Source organism: Nothobranchius furzeri, chromosome 2 (genome assembly GCF_043380555.1).
Source record: "Nothobranchius furzeri strain GRZ-AD chromosome 2, NfurGRZ-RIMD1, whole genome shotgun sequence".
Taxonomy (NCBI): domain Eukaryota; kingdom Metazoa; phylum Chordata; class Actinopteri; order Cyprinodontiformes; family Nothobranchiidae; genus Nothobranchius; species Nothobranchius furzeri.
In genome coordinates, this window is record NC_091742.1 from 93275973 (window position 1) to 93302442 (window position 26470).

Sequence of the window (26470 nt, forward strand, 5' to 3'; positions counted from 1 at the left end):
CTCATTTCATGACATGTCTGTCCCAGGTGGCAGCTGGGTGAGGGTGGGCGTGTTTGGGGGGGGGGGGGGGGGGGGGGATGCTGAGGGTGGGTTACTTGGAGGTGTGGATGACGTTGGAGAGGCTGTGTGGGTGGGAGAAGGCTGTGGGCATGGGGGAGCCTGATGAGCCTGTGTGTGATGCAGGTGAGAGAGGGGACAGGGCAGAGGCCGGCCGGATGTGCTGAGGGCAGGGGGAAGCTTAAGCCTGGGTGGGTGGAGGTGGATCCAGGGCGGGCAGGGAGAGGTGAGACCTGGGCCTGGGCTGGTCGTCAGCGGCGCGTCACAGGCAGCTGATGGCGGTGTGGAGGACCAGCAGTCTCCAGCAGCTGAAGGCGGGGAGGAGGAGTAGCAGGCTCAAGCAGGTGAAGGCGGGATGGAGGAGCAGGCGTGCCCAACAGCTGATCGCGGGGTGGAGGAGCAGCCGTGCCCAGCAGGTGATGGTGGGGTGGAGGAGCAGGAGTGCCCAGCAGGTGATGGTGAAGAAGATGGCTGGAGAAGCAGCAGCAACAGCGGAGAGAGATCCGCAGCCGGAGACGCCAGGGCACAGAGCGCAACACGGCAGGCGGGCAGAGTTACTCTGCCCCCGCGCGTAAGTAATTGATCAGTGCCTGGCAGTGTTAGAGTTGCTCTCTCTCTGTGAGTGGTCTGGTGCCGGGGACCTATTTACTGCCGGAGTTGTTGTGTGCCACAGGGGCCGGGCCGAGGAGGAGGCGGATTGGATCCACCGTGCGGCGATCCTGTGGTTCCCAGACGACGACGGCGGCCTTGGAGGTTCCTTGGTCGAGAGCTCAGCAGGGCCAGACTGGACCGCCTTGTCCCTTGGGGCCCTGCGCACACTCGATTGAATGCTTTTTTTCCTTGGCATCATCATCAGGGTTTTGTAATGTCCCTCTTTAATTTGCTTTGGCTGTCGCACTGCTTGCCTTGTTTTTTTAGAACCTATTTTAATCCTTTTAATATTAGTGGCACCTTCCATTCCACCTGGATCGTGTCACAGATACATAACCCAAACCAATATTACAATAACATAAACTCTTACACAAAACGCTCCTCTTGATAGAGCAAATCTGTTCAGCACATTCTGACAGACAGACCACCTTTCTTCTGTCATGTTGCTGTACAGGACATTTTTAGAGTTTTTCTTTTTAAAGATAAATAGTATTACATTTAAAGAGCAATACTTTCACATTATCAATTTCCCCACACTTTCTGTATACCTGTATTTTATTGTTTTTTAATAAAGAATGACAAATTATTTGTTTATGGTTTTTTTAGCACACAAATATCTATCTGTAAAAAATATCTACAAAGCTAATATTTACATAACAAGTATGATTTGGTTTTGCAATACAGCACTCTGTTTATTTTAGTAAGATTTTTAAACCAAGTAAAGTTAGTAAAGAACACATTTCTATTGGCTGCTAAGAAACTGTTGGACTTAAAACAGGCCTGTTGTAGAAACAACTTGGCATAAATGATTCTTCCTTTTCTTGTCTTAACCAAAGAAATTCCAGTAATTGAGCAAAAACATTTATTTCTTACGTCACATTTTATAAAATAATAGGACACAAAGTGTCGGGACGTTTAAAAAATACTTAAAATAATAAAAGGGGCCCAGAGAGCTGCAGAGTGAGTGGAACATTGGGTTGTGAAGGAAGAACAGTTCTCAACAGTGTGATATGAGGGAGTAGAAGGTGAAGCCGGTGCAGGTCCTCCTTCATGTTCACCAGATTCACACTGCTGATCAGTAGCTGCTCTTCCATGCATGGAGTTGAAAAAGAAGGGGAGAAGGTCTTTCCACCTCAGTCCGCCCCAACCGAACCAGGAGACATGGACGTCAGGGAGGCCAAGGTTGTCTGAGGGTCTCTGCAACTCTCTGGGCACCACGCCTCACTCAGCTGTCACCGATGATCCAAATGGCTATGGAGAAAAAAATAACAGGTTTGGCCTAGCTGTTTAAAGTACAAAATCATACATGAAGTGGTCAAGACAGGTATTTGGAACTTACACTTGCTGCGTTGTGTAGCTGATGTTGGAGACACAGGCTGCCATGGTGACCTTTTAAAAGATCTAAGATAAAAAATGTAATAAAAGAATGAAACTTAAAAACTCCCAGACCTCATTTAATGATTGCTAATCAGCTATGGCTGATTTATTGTTTGGATCACAGTGAGTTACACTAATTCTAATATATTTTTATTTCTATTACACATACATACTTTTTAACTGTTATTTTCACATGACTGTTATCAGGTTGTCTTGTTCTGTTTCTCGTGATAATAATTCTGTTTCTTCCAGTAAGTTATCTTGTGCTTACTTCGTCTGTATAATGTCTCTTTACTTTTGGTGAATTGTACTGAGTCCAGAATAAAGGCTACTTGGCTGTACAAGATACAAACAAGTATTACGTTTTGGAAATATATGAAATGTATTTAACCTGGTAATTTATCTCAAACACTAATAACTACCGTATTTTCCGGACTATAAATCACACTTTTTTTCATAGTCTGGCCGGTCCTGCTACTCCGGAGCAACTTATATAACAAAATACGTAGGCTACACCGCGCTGCTGCGGGCCGACTCCTACCCAAGAATGAGTTCCCCTGTCCAGCTGGGAGGGTTTCAAACACCGCCTTCCTTTGCTGGAGACCATGGCTACTGCGGCGCATTATTCGGTTATTGTTACCGGTACTTGTCTTGCAATGTGAAACGCTTTGTCTCAGATTTTGTAAGAAAAATAAAAATTCCCCCCAAAATACGAATTATATATGTTTTTTTCTTCTTCATTATACATTTAATGGCTGGTGCGACTCAGGAGCGACTTAATAGTCCTGAAAATACGGTAAGTGATAAATAGTGAAAACTTGCTCAAAGCAAAATATATTTTCATTACGGAAACAACTTATAAACTTGCCGATTTAATATTTTTTATTCACAGAAAGGTACTTCTCATGAAAAAGCGCCGCAAACCTCCACCTGAACTCCATGCGGTCGATGGGTGTTCCACAGCGTTAGCTCCAGTTGTAGCTAGGTGGCAACATCCGTTAGCTCGGCTCCCACCTCCGCGTTAGCTTTGGGTTAGCCAGGGATAGCTTCAAGTTAGCTTTTAGCTAGTTCGACCGGGTGTCGTCAGTTGATCCCAGCCTTACAGCCCCACCCTCAGCTCCTCCTCTCTTCCCTTTTATGGAATTGTCTGGGCTGGACGGAACCTGTGACACGGTCAAAATGGCGGTGGTGGCCACCTCCCATTTTAGCAAAAAAACTTGTTATTGGAGTCTATGGAAACCAATTGTCCAGTATATATGTTGATGGTGCTAACGCATAGAACACAGTCTCTGGGAGGACTGTGACATCTGCTCCTCTGTCTATTTTAAGCATACAATCTAGATCGTTTACTTTAATGGAAGTGATCCAAGCATCCTCTGACTGATCTGAAGCTACCGAGCCTAAAAATGCGACTTCACCCTCACTATTATCATCAAGGCCTGCAGCTCTGATTTCTCTGACTGCCCCTGACCTACACACTCGAGCATAGTGTCCTTTTTTCTTGCATACATTGAAGATTACTTCTCTGGCTGGGAATGTGTGTTTACTATGATAGGGTGTTTTACCACATCAGTTGCATCGTTGTGTATCACGTCCTGAGTGTCCCTCATGTCCTTGTTTCATCGACTTCACTGGTTTGTGGAATGTTTTTGCAAACGGTTTCTTTTCGACTTTGATGCTATCCACATTGCAGGGGTTTTCCTGTTTGAAGTTATTTTTCATAAGGTCCTGCCGTTTCCTCACCAGTTCACTTTGACGGATCCTCGTGACCGTCTTGTCCAACGTGAGATCCGCATCCATCTGTAGTGACTCAGAAAGCCGCTTGTCCCATATCCCGACTACCAGTCTGTCTCTAATCATTTCACTGTGCAACGTCCCATAACCACAGTGTTCCGCTAGGGCATACAGTGATGTAATAAAGCAGTCTGCTGTCTCTCCCAGTTCTTGTTGTCTTTGGTTAAACTTAGCGCGTTCAAAAATAACGTTTCTTCTCACCACAAAATGTTCCTCCAGCTTGGCAACCGTCATGTCATAGTTGTTCGCCTCCTCTACTGTCATGTTTAATGATGTGAGCACATCCTCGGCTTCTTCCCCCATCATGTAGATTGTTACGTGCTAAAGCTAGCTTGTGTAACTAAATAATTATTAGCTCCCTTTCGCTTCGCACTCCAAGCTCTTCCCTTGAAGACTAACAACGCGAGTACCTCCGGTCAGCAAGAACAAAGCCTCTCGCTAGTCCGTCCGACTTCTGACACCATGTCTTATCTCTCGTGGGTGCTCAATAGTCCTGAAGAAAGGAGACAACGCTGCTCGTGTAACTTGTGCTGGAAGTAGGGCTGGGCGATATGGCAAAAATAGAATATCACGATTTTTCCAATATTTTATCACGATTTCGATTTTATCACGATTTTTTTATCCATGAATAGCATAACTTCAATTGCAAAGCCAAGGGCTTTGGCTTTGTGATGTGGAGGAGGTAGAGGGCACTGGGTGCTCTGATTCAGGAGTCAGCAGAGACTCCAGCTCAGCCACAGCTCTGCTCAGCCTCTGCTCTTTCTCTGTGGTGTTAATGTACTGGGTTTTAAATCTGGGATCGACAAGAGATGCCATGTCTAACAGAGCATCAGTGACAGGATCCTGGTACTTTTCTGTGAGGTAGTTGTCTATGGATGTTTTTATCTGTGCTGTCAGCTCTGTGTCATCGTCCTCTGGTTTCAGAAGATTGTTATGTAGCAGATGCAGGACAGGCTTCACATAGGAAACACTGACGTAATCCTCCCCAGAAAGTGCATCAGTGAAGTCTCGGAGTGGTCCTAGGGCTTTCTTAATTGAGTCCATGACATCAAGGTCTTGCCAGGTGGGAGCCACATGTTTTGTTTTCTTGTCGGACTTGAGGACATGAGAGATGGCCTTTTCCTGCTGAAGTATTCTCTCAATCATTGCTAATCTGGAACCCCATCAAGTTGGTGATTCTGTTTTCAGCTTCTGCTGGGTTAGATTCATGCTTGCTTGGGCATCCGTGAGAGCTCGTTTCTTTTTCCAACTAAGGGAAAACGTGCTGACCACTTTCTTTCAAACTGAGGTTGCTCTTTCAATCCGGGGATCTCTGGAACCATTTTCTGAAACAAATAATTTAAAAAAATAAACGTGTTCAGGCAACTATTTGAAAACAGTTTATAACACAAATGTTGAGTTTATTTTTACACATTTACACTTTAAAATTGTAAAAAAAAAATATTGTAAATAATGATGATTATTTAAAACTGATTATTTACTAATAAACCCACCTATTGCGAGATGTAATCTGTGGCCAAAGCATGGCAGTCGTGTCCAGCCATTCAGGTCCAGGGCCTTCACCATGTTAGATCCACTGTCTGTTGTCATGCAGGTCATGTTTTCCTCTATAAGGCCCCACGTTTCAAGAGCCTCTCTCAGACCCGCTGCGATGTGCTCTCCTGTGTGGTCTTCTGGAATGTAGGTTGTTTGCAGTGTTGCACTATGTAGCTCCCAGTTGCTCATGTAGTGGATAGTTAAGCTCAAATACGGCTCTGATGTGCGGCTGGACCAGAGATCGCTTGTGGTAGCAAAAAACTGCACATTCTGAATATTTTCTGCAACTCTCTCTTTGCATTCAGCGTACATGCGTGGAATGGCTGTGTTCGAAAAATACTTGCGGCTGGGCAACTCGTAGCGCGGATAATGTTTTAATCATTTTCTTAAATCCCACTCCTTCTACTGTTCGCACGGGACACAAATCTTTTACCAAATGGTACGTCACTGCATCTGTCACGCTGTTCCATCGTCTGCTGTCTCTGTCGTAGGGAGTGAGTTTTGTCAGTGTTTCTGTTAGCGTTTGCTGCCTGGAAGAAGCGCTAGCCGCTGCCGCTGTAGCTGCAGGCTTTTTAGCTTTAGCTGCCAGCTGGCTCTCATTGTATTGTTTGGGATGCCTTCTTTTCAAGTGATTAAATAAGTTTGTGGTGTTGCCATCACTTGCCTTGACGCTCTCCTTGCAAACTTTGCAAATGACGTTTCGCTGCTCTTTGTCATCTGGTGAAAAACCAAACCAGTTCCATATAATGGACGAGGCGTTTCTCTTCGGAACGAAAACCTCGTTGTCGCTCTCAGCCGCGGCCGATGCCATGTTTGTTCACACACAGGTGAAAACAAGCGGGGCACTAATATATTACCATGACTCACTCTGATTGGTTAAGGTCAAACAAAGGCGTGTCATTCGCCTGAAGGTAAGTTCACTTTTCATTCAGAGGCAGAAATTCAACAGCAGAGCTGTGAATCGTCTCTCAAAAATGACAGACCATCAGATGTGTAGATCGTAAAACGGTCTAAAATCGTCATATCGCCCAGCACTAGCTGGAAGCCATTTTATTTTTTTCTCCCCGCCAACCTCTCAACCCCCAAGAGCAGGGGTGTCAAACTCAAACTCACACGGGGCCGAAATGAAACTCTGGGACGGAGTCGAGGGCCAAACTTAATATTTTTTGAAAAAGTGACGGCAAATTTGCACATTGTCTTTATCAACATAAATGCAATTTTGAACCTTTAAATTTGGAAACAAACTTATTTCTGCATTAACACTGAATGTGGAATAACCAAATTACACACAAGCAATCAGTCTTAAATAAAACACATCAGTGGTATTCATTACTTGTGGTATAATCAGCATTTTTAAAATCTATTCAGGATTTATGTTTTCTTGTTTATTCATTTTTCTTATTTTTTTATTCTCCTTCTTTTCTCCTGTAATACGTGTCATCGCTGCTGTGACGTCTAGCTTTCCCCACTGAGGAACAATAAAGGGATTTTCTATTCTATTCATCTATCTGCAGCCTTTCCACTTCCCGTTTACTGTAGGTTAAATCTTTTCTCACGGGCCAACAACAAAATAAAAATATAATTTTATCTTAAATGAAAATACAACATCTCACCTGTTAACTAGTTTGAGACAGCGGAGCTGCAGACACCGGCAGCAGGCGCTGGAAAAAACACAAAGGAGGGGGCGCGTCGGCTCCGCGCTAACGTCGCAAAGCAGCATGGGAGTTGTAGTCTTTGCGGTAAAATCGGCCAGCGGGCCATCTTTTAATATATTTTTGATATTTACCTCGCGGGCCACATAAAAATGCTCCGCGGGCCGCATCTGGCCCGCGGGCCTTGTGTCTGACATATGTGCCCTAGAGGGTGCTCTCGACTAGCATGTTATTACAGCCACCACCATAACAGCACAACCATACACACACACACTTATATATGTATATGTAAATGTATGTTTTTATGGTGGGCTGGTTTGATTAATATGTGTGATAGGCTGGGCGATCAACTGGTTGAGACACCAACCAGTCCTGCTACATCTACATACAAACAGTCCAAAGAACTGAGTGTGAGCGTAGCCTGTGTGTGGCCCTCCACATTTGGCCCCTTGAACACCCAGATGGTCTGTTACGCATAAGTTTCTGGTTCTGATCAAGCGGCCAAGCAGTCAACAATATTTACATACAAACAGTCCCAAGTCAATGTGGTCCCAAGAACTGGGTGTGAGGGTGGCCTCTTTGTGGCCCCCTATAACATGATGAACACAGGCTTTCAAAACTCTGGACATCACCTGTGATTTAGATTCATCATATATTTCCCCCAGTTTCAGCTGAGTGTCTCATTTAGTAATAAAACGTGATTGTGAACCCTCTCTCAAGTCAAGTTTATTATATAGCCCATTTCATACACAAAACAGTAGCCCAATGTGCTTCACGTAGTTAAAACAATCACAAATGAAATGAAATAGTTAAAATGTCACATCATATTGGGTAAAATAAAATCAAAGAGTACTGACACAGAACATAGTACACAAAAATAAAAGCATATTAAGTAAAATTATTGGTAGCGCTTTCTTTACAGTCCTCTAATTACTTAGTACTTATATGGTAATTACATAAAGTGCATTATTGTTTCTGAGTTCTTAAACGGTTATTACCATGTAACTCAGGTTCAATTCTAGTTTTTATTTTTTTAATCATTCCCACTATATACTGCTTTACACAATAACTATACTTTTATACAATTACTCACTTTAATTACACAATAATACACTTTAACTTACTATGTAATTATAATGTAAGTACTTAGTAATTAAGGGACTGTAAAAGGAAGCATTACCAAATTATTTACTTTAAAATATAGAACAAAGATAAAACAGCATAGAATAGGTACACACACAAAATACATATAGAATAAATTTAACACGGTACAGATGAAGACCTAGTAGAGCACAGAAGCAAGGATAAGTTAATGGAAGACATCATGAAAAAGTTTAGTTTTTTATCTGGATTTAATAATGGAAATGGTGGGAGAGGTCTTTATGTCTATTGGAAGACAGTTCCAGAGACGCTACGTTTCAAACATCTCTGCTATATACTAAGGTTGTCACGGTAACCGGTGTAGCGGTAAACCCCGGTAAAAAAGTTGACAATAATAATAACCGTCTTGTTTTTTTTAAAAACATTATCTCGGTGGATTACCGTGGCTGCAGTGTAGGCGCGGTAACCCTTACCAGCCACCGTATCATCTGCTGAAGTTGCCGGCGGCACATGCGCGCTTTGTTGTTTACAACCAAAACTTTCTTGAAGCTAAAGCTGAAATAATGGCCAAAGGAGGAGACGGCAACGTTCAGGACATTTATTATCCCTCAAAGAAGACAAAGTGGGAAGTACGGGCATTTTTTGGATATCTGAAGAATGCCGAGGGACAGTTGATAGAAGACGGCTATCCTGTTTGCAGCACGTGCAGAAAAAGTGTCTGTGAAAGGCAGCAACGCTTCAAATCTCATGACACATCTGCGTGACCATCACCCACAAATCTACAGTCAACGCAAGGCAAGTTAACGTTAGCGTTTTAGCTAAAATGCGTGATCCGAGGATTTGGGTTGAGGGAGAATGCAACGAGTCGCTATATAAAGCAGCCACAGTGCCGGTACCTGCATATAAACCGTGTCGCGGACACCCCCATATTGAAATGACCCTATGCATTATGGGGCTCCCAGGGGCAGATATGAGTTAGTCTCTCTCCGAGAATAATTATGAATTTAACAATGATTACTGCCTGATGACATTTTCCCAGATCAGAAAGGCTCACTGGAAGGACACAAACTGAGGACAATATTTTCCTGATATACAGGGTTTATGTAGTTGTCTGAAAATGTAACACGTTTAAAAAAAAATACCGCGATAATACCGAAAACCGTGATAATTTTGGTCACAATAACCGTGAGGTTAAATTTTCACACCGTGACAACCCTAGTGTTGGCCATTTAATTATTTATAGGTAAGTAAAAGGTCTTTGAAATCAATCCTGTAAGCTACTGGAAGCCAATGTTAATATTTTAAGATTGGTGTGATGCGATCATTTCTTTTGGTTCTAGTCTCTTGATCTCTGTCTCTCTGCTCTGTGTAACACACAGCCTTCAGACCTGCGGAGAAAGTAAAACTACAAGATGCAGAAAAAAAGGATAAACCTCCAACCTTAATATTGTCAGCAAAAAACGCAGCAAAACTTAACTTTCATGACCAAAAATACCCCATAAAAATTATTCAGTAACTCAGGAGAGCAGGAACAAATCTTATTTCTGACTTTACATTTTTTTTACTTCAATTCAAACTAGTTACAATTTTTTGTTTTCATCACACTTAAGCTTGTTTTTTAATTAAAATATCATCAGCTTTACAGGTTAGCTGTTCCTGTGTGCTCAAAAAAGTTATTATACCAACATTAAAAATAAAACCTGCAATAGATCGTTCAGCCCTAGTGGATGCTTAGATGATCGTTTAAAGTTTTCTTTTGGCTAAATCTTCGTCTACAGAGCTCACAAGCAAAAGGCTTATGTCCTTTGTAGACTCTTATGTCACCGTTTAAATTTGTCTTTTGGCTAAATCTTTTTACAAAGAGATCACAGGTGAAAGGCTTCTGTGTGGACACTAGGGTTGTCACGGTATGAAAATTTAACCTCACGGTTATTGTGACCAAAATTATCACGGTTTTCGGTATTATCGCGGTATTTTTTAAACGGTATTGCATATGTTCAGAAAGCATTGATAGTCCTGTTCTACACAAACTGAAATAGTTTTGAAAAGGTTTAACAGTGTTTATTAAACCTAAAATAACACAAAGCCTTAGCAAAAGTGCAACTTTTCACAAGTAAAGGAACAAATAGCTTCTTTTTCTGGAACATGTTACAGTAGTCAGTGCATGTTTAAATTATGCAAATCCAAACATTCAAAACGTAAACAATATGTAAACAAATCAAAGAAACACCACTTGTTTTCTCATATACTTGTTTTCTTCATTATCAAAATGAAAATCTAAAACTCCAGTCCACACTTGACTTGAGCACTGTACAAGTCAACCTTAAAAATATGTATTTAAAATAAATAGCCACTTTAAACAAATTACTAAAATAACTACTACACTATGTAATCAAATCCAAATGTTCAAGTATAAATGGCATTGAATAAGTAAACAAATCAATGACAAGGAACTAATTGTATATTTCTCTTCATCATCAACAAATAAGATGCTTCATCCAGCAACAGGGTGTCCGTGACACGGTTTAAATGCTGGCAGAGGACGCTGCGGCTGCAGTATATAGTGACTCGTTGCATTCTCCCTCAACCAAAAGTTCTCACGTCATGCATTTAAGCTAAAATGCTAATGTTAACTTACCTTGCACTGGCTGTATAGACATGGGTGATGGTCACGCAGATGTGCCATTAGATTCGAAGTGTTGCTGCCTTTTGCAGACATTTTTTTCCTGCAGGTTCTGCAAACGGGATAGCAGTCTTCTATTAACTGTCCCTCAGCATTTTTCAGAAATCCAAAATATGCCCATACTTCCGATTTAGTCTTCTTTGAGGGCTGATGGATGTCCTGGGCGCTGCCGTCTCCTCCTTCGGCCATTATTTCAGCTTCAAAGTTTTGGTGCCGTTGCAAACTAAAAAAGTACGTGTGCGCGCCGCGGGAACTTCAGCTGAAGCGACGGTGGCTGGTAAGGATCACCGCGCCGAAACCGCGGCCACAGTAAACCCACCGAGATAATTTAGTTTTTTAAAAACTGGACGGTTATTTTTATTGTCAACTTTTTTACCGGGGTTTACCGCTATACCGGTTACCGTGACAACCCTAGTGGACACTCATGTGATTATTTAAAGTTGACATTCGGCTAAATCTCTTATCTTTTTTTTTTTTTTTTTTTTTTCTTTTTTTATTAACGTGTCCTGTCTGGCTGTGAAGCAAGCAGAATTGATGTCTGAATGCTGGTAACAAGCCTTACAGTTTTACTCTCAGGTGGAGCATCAGAGCATCTGCTTTTAATGTCTCAGGTGGAGCATCAAAGAGTCTGCTTTTAATGTCGCACCTGATATTTAAAACTTTATTGTTATTGTTTTTGAATGCTTTGTAATTTCGACCAGACACGGAGACAGAGGTGAAAGAGAAAGGAAAAGAGAAAAGGTGGGGAGAGAGGGGGTTAGGTGGGGGGGGGGATTCAACAAAAATAAACAATAATGAACAAGAGTCTGCTTCTAGACCTGCAAAATGAGACGAGAAAAAAGCAAAACATAACAAAAAATGGGACACAACACCAATATAACAAAATCAAGCTATCACTGCGTCAACTTGATGAAGAAATATATAATCAATCATTGTTTAACTAAACAGTCACACGATAATATACCACAGTGCATTGAGTGCCCACCATAGTCTTAAGACATGTGTTGAACGTGCCCAAGCCCATACTTATGAGAGCACCATGTGAGCACCTGTGTGTGTACACGCGCTTGTTTATGTAAGGTTTATCTATAGGAGCGTCCAATAGAGAGTGTGAGGGACCACAGATCCGCCCCCCAAAGACGCGCAGGAGACGGGGGGGAGCTCCAAGTCCCAGAGATCCAGGCGCTGCCCCAGAACACAGGAACCCCAAGGAGCCCGCAACCAGAAAGGCCCCCGCCCCCCTCGAGAGGCACAGAGGATCGCCCCGGGGGGCCACAACCAGCAGCCGGCAGAGCCCCGGGAGATATCAGCGGCAAGTCCTCAGGCCTGCCCGCAGCCTCCCACCCCCTAGCCGGCCGAGTCCGGGACCCAGCGACCCGGGACCCAGGGGCGACCACCCCCGCCGGGGACCCAGCAGAGCCCAGGGACCCAGACCCCCCCAGGCCGCCACCGGGATTGATCAGGCAGATGCCAAAAATCTTAAACTCCCTGACCCGGGAGCCACGAACACTCAGGCAGACCAAGGCATCACACCCACACCAGGTGTGACAGGGGGGAGGGGAGAGGAAGATCTATATCATCAAAGGAGGTCCCAGGAGAAGGGAGGAGTCAAAGGCCCCACCTGACATATACAGTCATACACAAACACAGTCACACACTCCCTCCCTCATGCTCACACATGCACATACAACCAAAGACTTACAAAAATACACGCCGGACAACCATTCATGCTCCCCATACACACCCTATTCACTCTGGTCCCGGTAATGCTGCACATGGGGTACAACCACCACCGGTTACCAGAGTTTGACCCTTTCTGCTGGGGTGCTGATGAGCAGGCTCCCCCGCCCACCGCCGAGCACAGCAACCCACCACCCCAGACCCCAACCAGACGGCCAGATCTCCCTCCTAGTCTCCAGCCCCAGGCAGCCAAGCAACAACAGAGGTGTGCTAAGACCCCCTGGTCTCCCTCCACCTGCTCCAACATAGTGTTGTGTGTTAATGAGGTGTATTCTATTGCTGTGGTGAGCGGGCAGTGCGGGCATTTTCTGGCCTATGCCAGCTGATGCCACTGCACCACCCTACTTGCACCCACAGCCCTTGGTGTCTAAATGCAGTTTAAAATTCGAAGTGGGCACCGGCACTCGGGAGGAGGCTGAGAACTCCCCCTGCCAAGTGCCGTTGAATGTGCTCACTCCCAAGGCCCTAAGTGTATGTTTGCGTGGAATGTCGTCGGTGGAAGTGCATAAGGTGCAAATAAAATTGGGGGGCAGGAAGCCACAGGAATGCGGAAATGGGGTCCATACCCGCACTCCTCGACTTGTCCACCCCCCAAGGTCCTATGTGCATGTTTGTGTGATGATGTGAGGGAGCAGGAGGAGAGAAATAAACGGGGATGGGGAGGAATGGCTGGTAGGGCTTAGCCCTCCAGGGAGCCAGCTCCCCCACTCCCCGGCTAAATCTCTTTTCACAGAGCTCACAAGCAAAAGGCTTCTGTCCTGTGTGGACTCTCATGTGTCTGTTTAAAGTTGACATTCGGCTAAAACTCTTTTCACAGAGCTCACAAGCAAAAGGCTTCTGTCCTGTGTGGACACTCATGTGACTATTTAAAGTTGACTTTTGGCTGAATCTCTTTTCACAGAGCCCACAAGCAAAAGGCTTCTGTCCTGTGTGGGCCCTTACGTGACTATTTAAATTTGACATTTGGCTAAATCTCTTTTCACAGAGCTCACAAGCAAAAGGCTTCTGTCCTGTGTGGACTCTCATATGTCTGATAAAATTTGACTTTCGGCTTAATCTTTTTCCACAGAGGTCACATGTAAAAGGCTTCTGTCCTGTGTGGACACTCATGTGACTATTTAAATGGGCCTTTAGGCCAAATCTCTTTCCACAGAGCTCACAGGCGAAAGGCGTCTGTCCTGTGTGGACTCCTATGTGTCTGTTTAAAGTTGACTTTCCGCTAAATCTTTTTCCACAGAGTTCACACGGAAAAGGCGTCTGTCCTGTGTGGACTCCTATGTGTCTGTTTAGAGTTGACTTTCCACTAAATCTTTTTCCACAAAAATGTTTCTGCTTTCTGTGGACTCGTGTGTTTGTTTAAATGTGTTTTATGGCTAAAGGATTGAAACCTGGCAGCATCAGTCTCCTTATTCAAATGGAGATGCTCTCCCTTCATACTAGTCCAGAGGTTCTCCTGTTCCTCCTTTTTGTGGAGAAAATCTAGGTGCTGGTGGTTGACACGAGCACTCTGTTCTTCTGAAGCTTCTTATTTAACCAGAGCCACCTGTTGAAAATCTGTAGGAAACACAGAAACATTATGTGAATTACAGACAGCTGTAACTTTGTTTTTACACATATAAAAATTGTATTATTTCTTTAAACTGACAGTAGAATGAAATGTATTTCCATCCATCCATCCATTTTCACCCGCTTATCCGGAGTCGGTTCGCGGGGGCAGTGGCCTAAGTCAAGAGGCCCAGACTTCCCTCTCCCCAGCCACTTGAACCAGCTCCTCCGGGGAAATCCCAAGGCGCTCTCTGGCCAGGTGAGAGACATTGTCCCTCAAACGTGTCCTGGGTCTACCTTTAGGCCTCCTCCCAGTTGGATGTGCCTGGAAAACTTCACCAGGGAGGAGTCCGGGAGGCATCCTGACCAGATGCCCGAGACACCTCAACTGGCTCCTCTCGATGTGCAGGAGCAGCGGGTCTACTCCGAGCCCCTCCCGGATGACCGAGATTCTCACCCCATCTCTGAGGGAGAGCCCAGCCACTCTGCAGAGAAAACTAATTTCGGCCTCTTGTATTCGCAATCTCGTTCTTTCGGTCGCCACCCAAAGCTCATGATCATAGGCTCTACATTCCTACCATAGGGTAGGAATGTAGATAGACCGGTAAATTGAGTGCTTCACCTTCTGACTCAGCTCTCTCTTCACCATGACAGACTGGAACAACGCCCGCATCACTGCAGATGCAGCACCAATCCACCTATCTATCTCACGCTCCAGGTTTTCCTCACTCGTGAACAAGACCCTGAGAAACTTAAACTCCTCCACTTGGGGCAGGACCTCATCCCTGACCCGAAGAAGGCATTCTAACCTTTTCCGAATCAAGACCATAGTCTCAGATTTAGAGGAGCTGATTCTAATCCCAGCTGCTTCACACTCAGCTGCAAACCGCTCCAGCGAAAGATGAAGATCACTTTCTGATGAAGCCAACAGGACCACATCATCTGCAAAAGCAGAGAACTGGTCCTCAGGCCACCAAAACGGATGCCCTCAACACCTTGGCTGCACCTAGAAATCCTGTCCATAAAGGTTATGAACAGAATCGGTGACAAAGGGCAGCCTTGGCAGAGTCCAACTCTCACGGGGAACGAGCCCGACTTACTGCCGGCAATGCGGACCGAGCTCTGACACCGGTCATACAGGGACCCAACAGCCCATATCAGACGGCCTGGTACCCCATACTCCCGGAGTACCCCCACAGGGCCCCCCGAGGGACGCGGTCAAACACGCGGTCTCTACACACCAATCTTAGAGCTGCGGAATGGAAATGGCGCATAACAAAAGATCCTGGTGATCAATTGAAATTTCATGGATTACTGTTCTCATTCTCTGCCAGCATCACTGATGCAAAGAAAGCTTTCTACACTGACAAAATTCTCTGCTCTACTGAATCTCAGAAACTAATTTCAACATTCAAAACTCTGCTCAACCCTCCATCTCCACCTCCTACCAACAATCTATCAGCTGACACCTTTGCCCCATTCTTCACTGACAAAGTGGCAGCTATAAGCAAACAGTTTACTCAACTGGCCACTCCTAAACATTCGCTACCACAAACTCCATCTAGCCCAACAATCTCAAGCCCTACTTCTTCATTTTCCTCTTTTTCACCTCTCACTGAGAACTGTGTGTCCAAGCTTCTCACGTGCAGCCGCCCTACTACATGCCCACTTGACCCCATTCTGACTAAGCTGCTCCAAGCTATTGCTCCTACAGCAGTCGCAGCAGTCACACATGTGATCAACGCTTCACTGACATCCGGTACATTTCCCACCTTTCTCAAGCATGCTCAGGTAAAACCGCTGCTAAAAAAAACCATCTCTTCCTCCAAATCATGTGGAGAACTACCGACCTATCTCTCTCCTCCATGTTCTGTCCAAAATCATTGAAAGGGTGGCTTTCAAGCAGATAACAGAATACCTCTCAAAAAACTGTCTGCTTGACCCTTACCAATCTGGGTTCAAAAAGGGCCACTCCACTGAAACTGCTCTGTTAGCAGTGACGGAATCCTTAAAAGAAGCTAGAGCGACTGCCAAATCCTCAGTGCTTATCCTGCTCAACTTATCGGCTGCATTTGACTCCGTCAACCATGGCTTCCTTTTGTCCACACTCTAGCATGGGCATCACAGAGAAAGCACACGCCTGGTTTGAATCGTACCTCACAGGACGATCATTCAGTGTATCTTGGCTTGGACAATCCTCTACCATGCACCATCTTGCCACAGGAGTCCCCCAGGGCTCTGTACTAGGACCTCTTCTCTTTGCCATATACACCACCTCACTGGGTGAGATCATTTGATCACATGGCTTCTCCTACCACTGCTATGCAGATGACACCCAGTGTCACGACCTGAACTCTGAAGACCCGTGAAGACGCCAAACACAGTAAAAAATGGATTAAAAAGTCTTTATTTTTAGCAGAGTTACCAGAGTAGGGCGAAGCTGAGACAGGGTCAGAGACAGGCAAGGTCCAAATGGCAGGCAGTGAGCAAGGCAGGGTTCAGGAGAAAAAACAAGGTCTGGAGACAAAGATCAGGCAGGGTGGATGGCTGGAGAACTACTGGCAAGGCTGTAATAATCTGGCAGGGAACTGGTGGTTTGCTGGTGAATATATAGTAGGGGAAGGAGGTGTGTGGGAAGAGCTGATAAGTGAGGAGCAGGTGAAGTGGATGAAGCTGATGAGGTGTAGGTCAGGTTGCTGTGGAAACCAGGGCTTGGCTTGAGCTTGGAGAAGGGACCAGGTCAGCTGAATGAAGGTAGAATGAGGAAGTGGAGGAGGGTGAAGGACCGGAGTCATGACAGAACCCCCCCCCCCCCTCAAGGGCGGATTCAAGACGCCCACAGGAAACCAGAGTAGGGTGGGAGGAGGGGGACCAGGAGGGAGGGCCAGAGCAGGGCGGGAGGAGGGGGACCAGGAAGGAGGGCCAGAAGAGTCTGGGGGGCCGGCGACGGGGAACCAGGAGCCGGGACTGCGGGAGTCCGGGGATAGAGAACACTGGAGGACGAGGACTAAAAGGGGACACTAGACTAAGACTACGAGGGACTCTGGGCTAAGGCACTGAGGGGACACTAGAGGGGGAGGACCAAGAGGGTACACTAGAGGACGGCTAAGAGGGTACACTAGAGGACGGCTAAGAGGGGACTCAAGAGGACAGCTAAGAGGGTACGCTACAGGACGACTAAGAGGGGACGCTACAGGACGACTAAGAGGGGACACTAGAGGACGACTAAGAGCGGAAATAGACTCTGTGACTGGTGGGGACATAGGCACTTGAGGCTGGAACACTTGAGGGGACTCTTGAGGCTGGAACACTTGAGGGGACTCTTGAGGCTGGAACACTTGAGGGGACTCTTGAGGCTGGAACACTTGAGGGGACTCTTGAGGCTGGAACACTTGAGGGGACTCTTGAGGCTGGAACACTTGAGGCAGGAACTCTTGAGGCTGGAACACTTGAGGCAGGAACTCTTGAGGCTGGGAGACTTGAGGCAGGAACACTTGAGGCTGGGAGACTTGAGGCAGGAACACTTGAGACTGGGAGACTTGAGGCAGGAACACTTGAGACTGGGAGACTTGAGGCAGGAACACTTGAGACTGGGAGACTTGAGGCAGGAACACTTGAGACTGGGAGACTTGAGGCAGGAACACTTGAGACTGGGAGACTTGAGGCAGGAACACTTGAGACTGGGAGACTTGAGGCAGGAACACTTGAGACTGGGAGACTTGAAGCAGGAACACTTGAGACTGGGAGACTTGAGGCAGGAACCCTTGAGACTTGGAGACTTGAGGCAGGAACCCTTGAGACTGGGAGACTTGACTTAGAGACAGGATGCGATGCGTCCACTTGGACTACCGCCGAGGCAGGGTGCGATGCGTCCACTTGGACCACCGCCGAGGCAGGATGCGATGCGTCCACTTGGACCACCGCCGAGGCATGATGCGATGCGTCCGCCGGGACCACCGCCGAGGCAGGATGCGGTGCGTCCACCGAGACCACTGCCGAGGCAGGATGCGGTGCGTCCACCGGGACCACCGCCGAGGCATGATGCGATGTGTCCGCCAGGACCACCGCCGAGGCAGGACGCGGTGCGTCCACCGGGACCACCGCCGAGGCAGGGTGCGGTGCGACCTCCGGGACCACCGCCGAGGCAGGATGCGATGCCTCCCCCGGGACCACCGCCGAAGCAGGATGCGATGCGTCCGCCGGGACCACCGCCGAGGCATGATGCGATGCGTCCCCCGGGACCACCGCCGAGGCAGGCTGCGATGCGTCCCCCGGGACCACCGCCGAGGCATGATGCGATGCGTCCCCCGGGACCACCGCCGAGGCAGGATGCGGTGCGTCCACCGGGACCACCGCCGAGGCATGATGCGATGTGTCCGCCGGGACCACCGCCGAGGCAGGATGCGGTGCGTCCACCGGGACCACCGCCGAGGCAGGGTGCGGTGCGACCTCCGGGACCACCGCCGAGGCAGGATGCGATGCCTCCCCCGGGACCACCGCCGAAGCAGGATGCGATGCGTCCGCCGGGACCACCGCCGAGGCATGATGCGATGCGTCCCCCGGGACCACCGCCGAGGCAGGCTGCGATGCGTCCCCCGGGACCACCGCCGAGGCAGGATGCGGTGCGTCCACCGGGACCACCGCCGAGGCATGATGCGATGTGTCCGCCGGGACCACCGCCGAGGCAGGATGCGGTGCGTCCACCGGGACCACCGCCGAGGCAGGGTGCGGTGCGACCTCCGGGACCACCGCCGAGGCAGGATGCGATGCCTCCCCCGGGACCACCGCCGAAGCAGGATGCGATGCGTCCGCCGGGACCACCGCCGAGGCATGATGCGATGCGTCCCCCGGGACCACCGCCGAGGCAGGCTGCGATGCGTCCCCCGGGACCACCGCCACAGCAGGTGAGTACTGGTGCCTAGGGACAGACAGAGTGGATTGGGACGAGGTGACCTGATGTCCTGGGGGTGTGGAATCGGGGACATGAACTGGAGACGAGCAACGGCCAAAGGTCTCCTGCAGATGCCTGGCAAACTCCCAGAAGGACACAGATCCGGACGGACGCACGGAAATATAGTCCATCGCCCACACCTGGGCATCACCACCCAGATTAGATATCATGAAGGATACCTTCTCCTGATCTGAGGAAGCCAGGTCCAAACAGCGAGCACAAGCCTCGATGTACGTCCGGCAAGACTCCGGGTCTCCACAGTCTCTGTAGTGAAGAGTCGTTGCTGTAGTCCAGGACCCTATTGGATCCATGACAGGCCAGAGGGGGGAAAAAATAAATAAAAGAAAAAAACTCCCAGGGACTGTGTCGGCGTTGGGTCAATAGTTTTGGCCAGATTATTCTGTCACGACCTGAACTCTGAAGACCCGTGAAGACGCCAAACACAGTAAAAAATGGATTAAAAAGTCTTTATTTTTAGCAGAGTTACCAGAGTAGGGCGAGGCTGAGACAGGGTCAGAGACAGGCAAGGTCCAAATGGCAGACAGCGAGCAAGGCAGGGTTCAGGAGAAAAAACAAGGTCTGGAGACAAAGATCAGGCAGGGTGGATGGCTGGAGAACTACTGGCAAGGATGTAATAATCTGGCAGGGAACTGGTGGTTTGCTGGTGAATATATAGTAGGGGAAGCAGGAGTGTGGGATGAGCTGATGAGTGAGGAGCAGGTGAAGTGGATGAAGCTGATGAGGTGTAGGTCAGGTTGCTGTGGAAACCAGGGCTTGGCTTGAGCTTGGTGAAGGGACCAGGTCAGCTGAATGAAGGTAGAATGAGGAAGTGGAGGAGGGTGAAGGACGGGAGTCATGACACCCAGCTCTAGCTGTCATTTCCACCGGACGACCACACTGTCTCTGCACGAATATCAAACTGTCTCTGACATATCAAAATGGATGAAATCCCACCATCTCCAACTCAACCTCTCTAAAACTGAACTACTTGTCATCCCAGCAAAACCATCCATACAATATCTCAATCCAAAATTACTTCCTATCTCTGGCTCCTTCAAAGGCAGTTTGAAATCTGGGTGTTGTGATTGATGAACACCTGAGCTTTAAAGATCATGTTGCCTCTGTTGCTCGTTCATGCCGCTTTGCGCTGTATGACATACGAAAGGTCAGACCATACCTAACACAACATGCCATCCAGCTCCTGGTGCAATCTACTGTCATCTCCCGCCTTGATTACTGCAATGCCCTTCGAACTGGTCTTCCAGGCTGTACTGTGAGACCTCTTCAAATGGTCCAGAATGCAGAGGCACGTCTGGTCTTCAATCAGCCAAAAAGAGCACACGTCATCCCTCTGTTCATTGAGCTCAACTGGCTACCGCTAGCAGCACGCATCAAATTCAAATAGCTAACACTAGCATACAAAGTCTGAGATGATACGGCTCCCATCTACCTGAATCCTCTTGCAAAGGCTTACGTCTCGGCCCGGCCGCTCCGGTCATCATAGGATCGTCGGCTAGCAGTGCCTACACCACGCTCAGGACAATCCAGACTCTTCTCATGCATCGTTCCATAAATGTGGAATGACCTTCCAAGCACTACCAGAACAGGGGCTTCCTTTTCAATTTTCAAGAAACTCCTGAAGACCCTGCTCTTCAGAGAGCATCTTCTTAACTAGCACCCTCCCTGCACCTGTCCCCCCTCTCTACCGTCCACTCCTTGTTCCCTCCTCTCCATGATTGATGTCAAGTTGTTGTTGTTGTTGTTATTGTTAGCCTCAAGGGCAAAATGCCGACTATCACTTGTAAGTCGCTTTGGACAAAAGTGTCTGCTCAATACATAAACATAAACTTTCTCCAAATCCACAAAACACATGTAGATTGGTTGGGCAAATTCCCACGCACCCTCCAGGACCCCCCTAAGGGTATAGAGCTGGTCCAGTGTTCCATGGCCAGGACGAAAACCACATTGCTCCTCCTGAATCTGAGGTTCAAGAATCTGATAACATAAGATAAGATAACCTTTATTAATCCGACAAGTGGGAAATTTGTTTAGTTTACAGCCAAAGTAAAAGTAAAAGTTATGCAGCAGAGGGAGAAAACACTAAAATACAATAAGTTTGATTGTAATGAGATAAAATAAACTCAATACAATAGATAATTTATACCTTAAGAATGGAGTAAAAAATAACCATACTATATACAGCTTAGAAATACAGAGTACACTTCATCCAACAGATTTGTTGTAGAGTCTGAAAGCAGTGGGGAGGAAAGACCTCTGGAATCTCTCAGTCCCACACCTTGGGTGCCGCAGTCTCCCACTAAAGGAGCTGCTCATAGCTGTCAAAGTCACCTGCAAGGGATGGGAGATATTATCCAACAGGGATGACAGTTTAGCTGTCATTCTCCTGTCACTCACCACCTCCACAGGGTCCAGGGGGCATCCTAGAACAGAACTGGCCCTGCGGATCAGTCTGTTCAGCCTCTTCCTATCCCCCGCAGAGATGCTGCTGCCCCAGCAGACCACACCATAAAAGATGGCCGAGACCACCACAGAGTCATAAAAGGTCTTCAGGAGAGGGCCCACAACTCCAAATGACCTCAGTCTCCATAGTAGGTACAGCCTACTCTGCCCTTTTCTGTACAGGGCATCTGAATTATGAGTCCAGTCCAGTTTATTGTTCAAATGGACCCCAAGATACCTGTAACTGTCCACAGTCTCAATGTCCATGCCCTGTATGCTCAATGGTTGAAGCGAGGAATGCTTATACCTACGAAAGTCTACCACCAGCTCCTTAGTTTTGCTGGCATTAATCTGTAGATAGTTCAGCTGGCACCAGTCCACAAAATCCTGAGTCAGTCTCCTGTACTCCTTGTCATCCCCATCCTTTGACCTGATGGACCCTCCTCTCCAGAACCCCTGAATATACATTACCAGGAAGGCTCAGGAGTGTGATCCCCCTGTAGTAAGAACACACCCTGCGGTCCCCCTTTTTAAATAAGGGGACCACCACCCCGGTCTGCCAGTCCAGTGGAACTGCCCCTGATGTCCACGCGATATTGCAGAGCCACGTCAGCCAACACAGCCCCACAACATCCAAAGCCTTAAGGAACTCTGGGTGGATCTCATCCACCCCTCGGGCCTTGCCACAGCTTTTTAACCACCTCAGTGACATCAGCACCAGAGATTTGAGAGCCCAACTCAAAGTCCCCAGACTTTGCTTCCTCACTGGAAGACGTGTTGGTGGGATTGAGGAGGTCTTCGAAGTATTCTGCCCACCGATCCACAATGTCCTGAGTAGAGGTCAGCAGCACACCGTCCCCACTATAGATAGTGTTGGTAGCGCACTGCTTTCCCCCTCTGAGGCGCCGGATCGTGGACCAGAATCTCCTCAAAGCCATATGGAAGTCTTGCTCCATGGTCTCACCAAACTCCTCCCACGCCCGGGTTTTTGCCTCGGCGACCACCCGAGCCGCATTCCGCTTTGACCGTCGGTACCCGTCAGCTGCCTCTGGAGTCCCACAGGCCAAAAAGACCTGATAGGACTCTTTCTTCAGCTTGACAGCATCCCTAACTGACAGTGTCCACCAGCGGGTTCGGGGGTTGCCAGCCACCACAACAGGCACCAACGATCCTGCGACCACAGCTCCGGTTGGCTGCCTCAACAAATGAAGCACAGGGCCCATTCAGACTAAATATCCCCCGCCTCCCCCGGAACATTTTGGAAGTTCTGTCGGAGGTGGGAATTAAAGCTCCTTCTGACAGGAGACTCTATAGAAATGATATTTTCTTCTTATTCTTCTTCTTCTTCTTCTTCTCTGCCAGACGTTCCCAGTAGACCCTTGTGATACGTTTGGGCCTGCCCGTTCTGATCGGCATCCTCCCCACCATCTGAGCCAACTCACCACCAGGTAGTGGTCAGTTGACAGCTCCGGCCCTCTCTTCACCCGAGTGTCCCAGACATGCAGTCGCAGGTCAGATGAAACAACAAAGTCGATCATCGAGCTGCGGCCTAAGGTATGCTGGTGCCAAGAGCACATATGGACACCTTTTATGTTTGAACATGGTGTTCATTATGGACAATCCATGACTGGCACAGAAGTCCAATAACAAAACACCACTCGAATTCAGATCGGGGAGTCGTTCCTCCCAACCACACCTCTCCAGGTCTCACTGTCGTTGCCCACCTGAGTGTTAAAGTCCCCCAGCAGAACGAGGGAGTCACTGGAAGGAGCACTCTCCAGCACCCCCTCCAAGGTCTCCAAAAAGGTGGGTAGACTGAACTGTAGTTTGGTGCATAAGCACAGACCACAGTCAGAACCCGTTCCCCCACACCTAGGCGGAGGGAGGCTACCCTCTCATTCAACAGAGTAAACCTCAACGTACAGGTACCAAGATGGGGGGCAACTAGTATGGCCACCCCGGCTCTGCGCCTCTCAGTGGGAGCAACTCCAGAGTGGTAGAGTGTCCAATCCCTCTCAAGGAAGCTGGTTCCAGAGCCATGCGTTGAGGTGAGTCAGACTATATCTATTTGGAATCTCTCAACCTCACACACCAACTCAGGCTACTTCCCCACCAGAGAGGTGACATTCCATGTGCCAAGAGCCAGCTTCTGTAGGGGGACCCATGTTTCCTCTTCGGGCTGTGCCCGGCCGGGCTCCATGGGTGAAAGCCCAGTCACCAGGCGCTCGCTAACGTGCCCCACCTCTAGGCCTGGCTCCAGAGGGGGGCCCCGGTGACCCACTTCCGGGCGAGGGAACACGGTTTCCATTTATTTTATTCATCATAAGAGGTCTTCAGGCTGAAATGCATTTACAAAAGGAAACTGAACTTTGACCCTCTATAAATCGTATGAGACTTAAATGTCTCAGGAGACCTGACAAACGCTACATAAAAGAGGAATTTTCATGCCTACTGTATAAAGATCTATTTTCCTAACCCACTCGACCAGGACATTAATTTCACTGAGCTGCATGCTGACTAGATAGTTTACCCTTCTAGCCTGGGAATAATGTGTGTGTGTGTGTGTGTGTGTGTGTGTGTGTGTGTGTGTGTGTGTGTGTGTTGGCATATCTTACGTATGCTATGAAGACACATTTTTGACTTTTCACCTCTAACATGGGGACATGTTAAAATTGTGAGGACATTTAAAAGATCATCACAGTAAAAATAAAATATCTACTTTAGTTTTAGAAGTATGGGGTGAATTAACTTTTAGTTAAGGTTTGGGTTAGGAATACAACAACATTAGTTCCTTAAATGAACTGGTAATCAGGAGAACCGGGAAACTTCCCGGTGGCCTGCCGTAAACAACCAACTGTCTGCCATCTATAATCCAGTTTTGAGATCCCTTCCCAGATGCCTCAACGCCCACGCATATCCTGGGCCATCTGACCTTAGGAATTCACATGATAGGGTGGGGCCAGGCTTCACAATGAGCTCACCTGAAACTCTGGCTGAATAGGACCCACGCCCACCCTCACATCTTGGCTCATGTGTTTATGTAGAAGATCATCAGGGGGTCTTTTGTTCCCTCTTCTGGGGGAACTCTCCCACACTGGGTTTGAATCTGGGACTCTCCACCATTTGACCTTAGAACTGAAGAAGCCTCTCGGATGAGAGGTGAAACGTCTCCAAGCAACTCAAAGAAGTCCAGACGCTTTTCTTTCAAAGCTCATTAGACTATGTTTCATGTTGTTTTATTATGTGTTTATTGCATTTTTTGTGAAGCCTCTTTGAGTGACCTAAAAAGCGCTTTACAAGTTTGATGTATTATTATTATTATCACTTACAACCGCAGAAATAGCCAGGCAAAGTGTGTCTCCACTCCTGCACCAGATCTGGCTTTTACAAATGTTTCACACCTGTGTGAATAACACATTTGTCTAACAGAAAAACCACTTCTCCAACTCATTTACTTATTTACATATCTGTGCTGTCCAGGTCCAGGTGGTGAAGAACACACGATGAATCAGTCCCAGCTGATGGATGATCCTGAAGTGGTAGCAGGTTTTCTTTAGCCGTGTTTAGCTAACAGCTGCAATAGAAACAAAGCAGGAGAGCTGATTAAGATGCTGCTTCAGAACAACGCAGGAGATTAAAGATCCAACGCTTTGGTTCTGGCCAAAGGAACAGCAGCAGATCCAGAGGGCAGGAAGTCTAGAGAAAAGCTTTTCTCACCCACAACCTGATTCTGGAGCTCCGATTGTCACGAAGACCGCAGAATATCTTCTCTGGTTCTGGAAAGAACTCCACCAAGTTGTTGAGGAGGAGAAGAAAGTTTCCACAGCCTGGTGAGAAGATTTCTGCAGCAGCAGCAGTTAGTCGCTTTAGCTGATCAACTCTCCCAGAGACTGAAGTGAAGACATTTTTACTGCAGAGCCTCAAATATTCTCCTCACACACCAGAACAACAACAAGCTAGCTCTGCTAGCAGCTTCCGGTTTCTGCTTTTTCCGGTGGTCGGTGACCAGCGTAAAGTTGCACTAGCGCCACCTGCTGGAGCAGAATAAAACATGCCTGTGTGTTCAGAATGGGACTAATAAACACATAACATGTGATATCTTCCCCAAACAAATACTTAAAGTAAAGACAAGTTAGTTTTACACCTGTTATAAAAATGAGAATTTCCTGGCGAAATGCTGTACCTCACGTCCTGCATGTTTCTATATACTTTGAGTACCAGTCCCCTCTAACTCACAACATTTGACCACAATGACCAAGCATAGTTACATTTAACTAGTAATTTACTGAATTAGTAGTTTGAACAACATTCAGGAGCAAATACATTCAACCAGGGCTGTCAATCCAATAAAAGTGAAGAATACTGTCTGTCTTTCTGATGAAATCAGGATTAATTCCTTCTAAAAAATGGTGTTAGGATTAGGCTTGGGCAGGATTACAGCATTACCGTATACAGCCAGTGTTAAAAAATAGCAATGGTGTTAGTTCCAATACTGTCATGAAAAAAAGAATGATGCACTTAAGAGACGAGGATTAAAAACTAAATAAATAAAAGTAACCTAATGTATAAAACGGATGCACGGTTCAATGGTCAATTTTACATAAATAGTTCAAATTGGTTTTGTCCAAATTTTAGAGATGTTCCGAAAAGTTTATGGACATGATGTCATCACATGACAGCGCTGAGATGGGCCAATAAAAAAATGGCAGCTCGTGCACCAACTAATTTAGTGTCTTAAAAATAACACAACTTCTGCAGTTTGGGAGTAATTGTGCTTCAAAGCAAACTTCAAATGAGAGCCAGTGAACACTGATGGGTATTTGTGCAAACAAAAAATAGCAAAAGATGCACACCCTGTTCGCACCGCAGAGGAACTTCCCCTTAACCCTCTGGAGGCAGGCGTTGCAGATTTGCAACAGTTAA

The 26470-nt window shown here is 47.1% G+C and overlaps 1 protein-coding gene across 2 annotated transcripts; it reads right to left on the reverse strand.

Moving 5' to 3' along the window:
• Positions 1–1619: 1619 nt before the first annotated feature.
• Positions 1620–25118, reverse strand: LOC139066185 (E3 SUMO-protein ligase ZBED1-like). Of its 2 annotated transcripts, XR_011519140.1 has the most exons (3): positions 25011–25118; positions 2048–14145; positions 1620–1959 (listed from the first exon to the last, which is right to left on the reverse strand). XR_011519140.1 is itself a non-coding variant. In XM_070548371.1 (2 exons), the coding sequence occupies exon 2, from the start codon at positions 6224–6226 to the stop codon at positions 5717–5719; it is 510 nt and encodes a 169-aa protein (XP_070404472.1). In that variant the 5' UTR covers positions 6227–14145; positions 25011–25118; the 3' UTR covers positions 1620–5716. The 2 variants fall into 2 exon arrangements, 1 of the variants encoding a protein (XP_070404472.1); XM_070548371.1 differs by having other exon boundaries at positions 1620–14145.
• Between the last annotated feature and the right edge of the window lie 1352 nt (positions 25119–26470).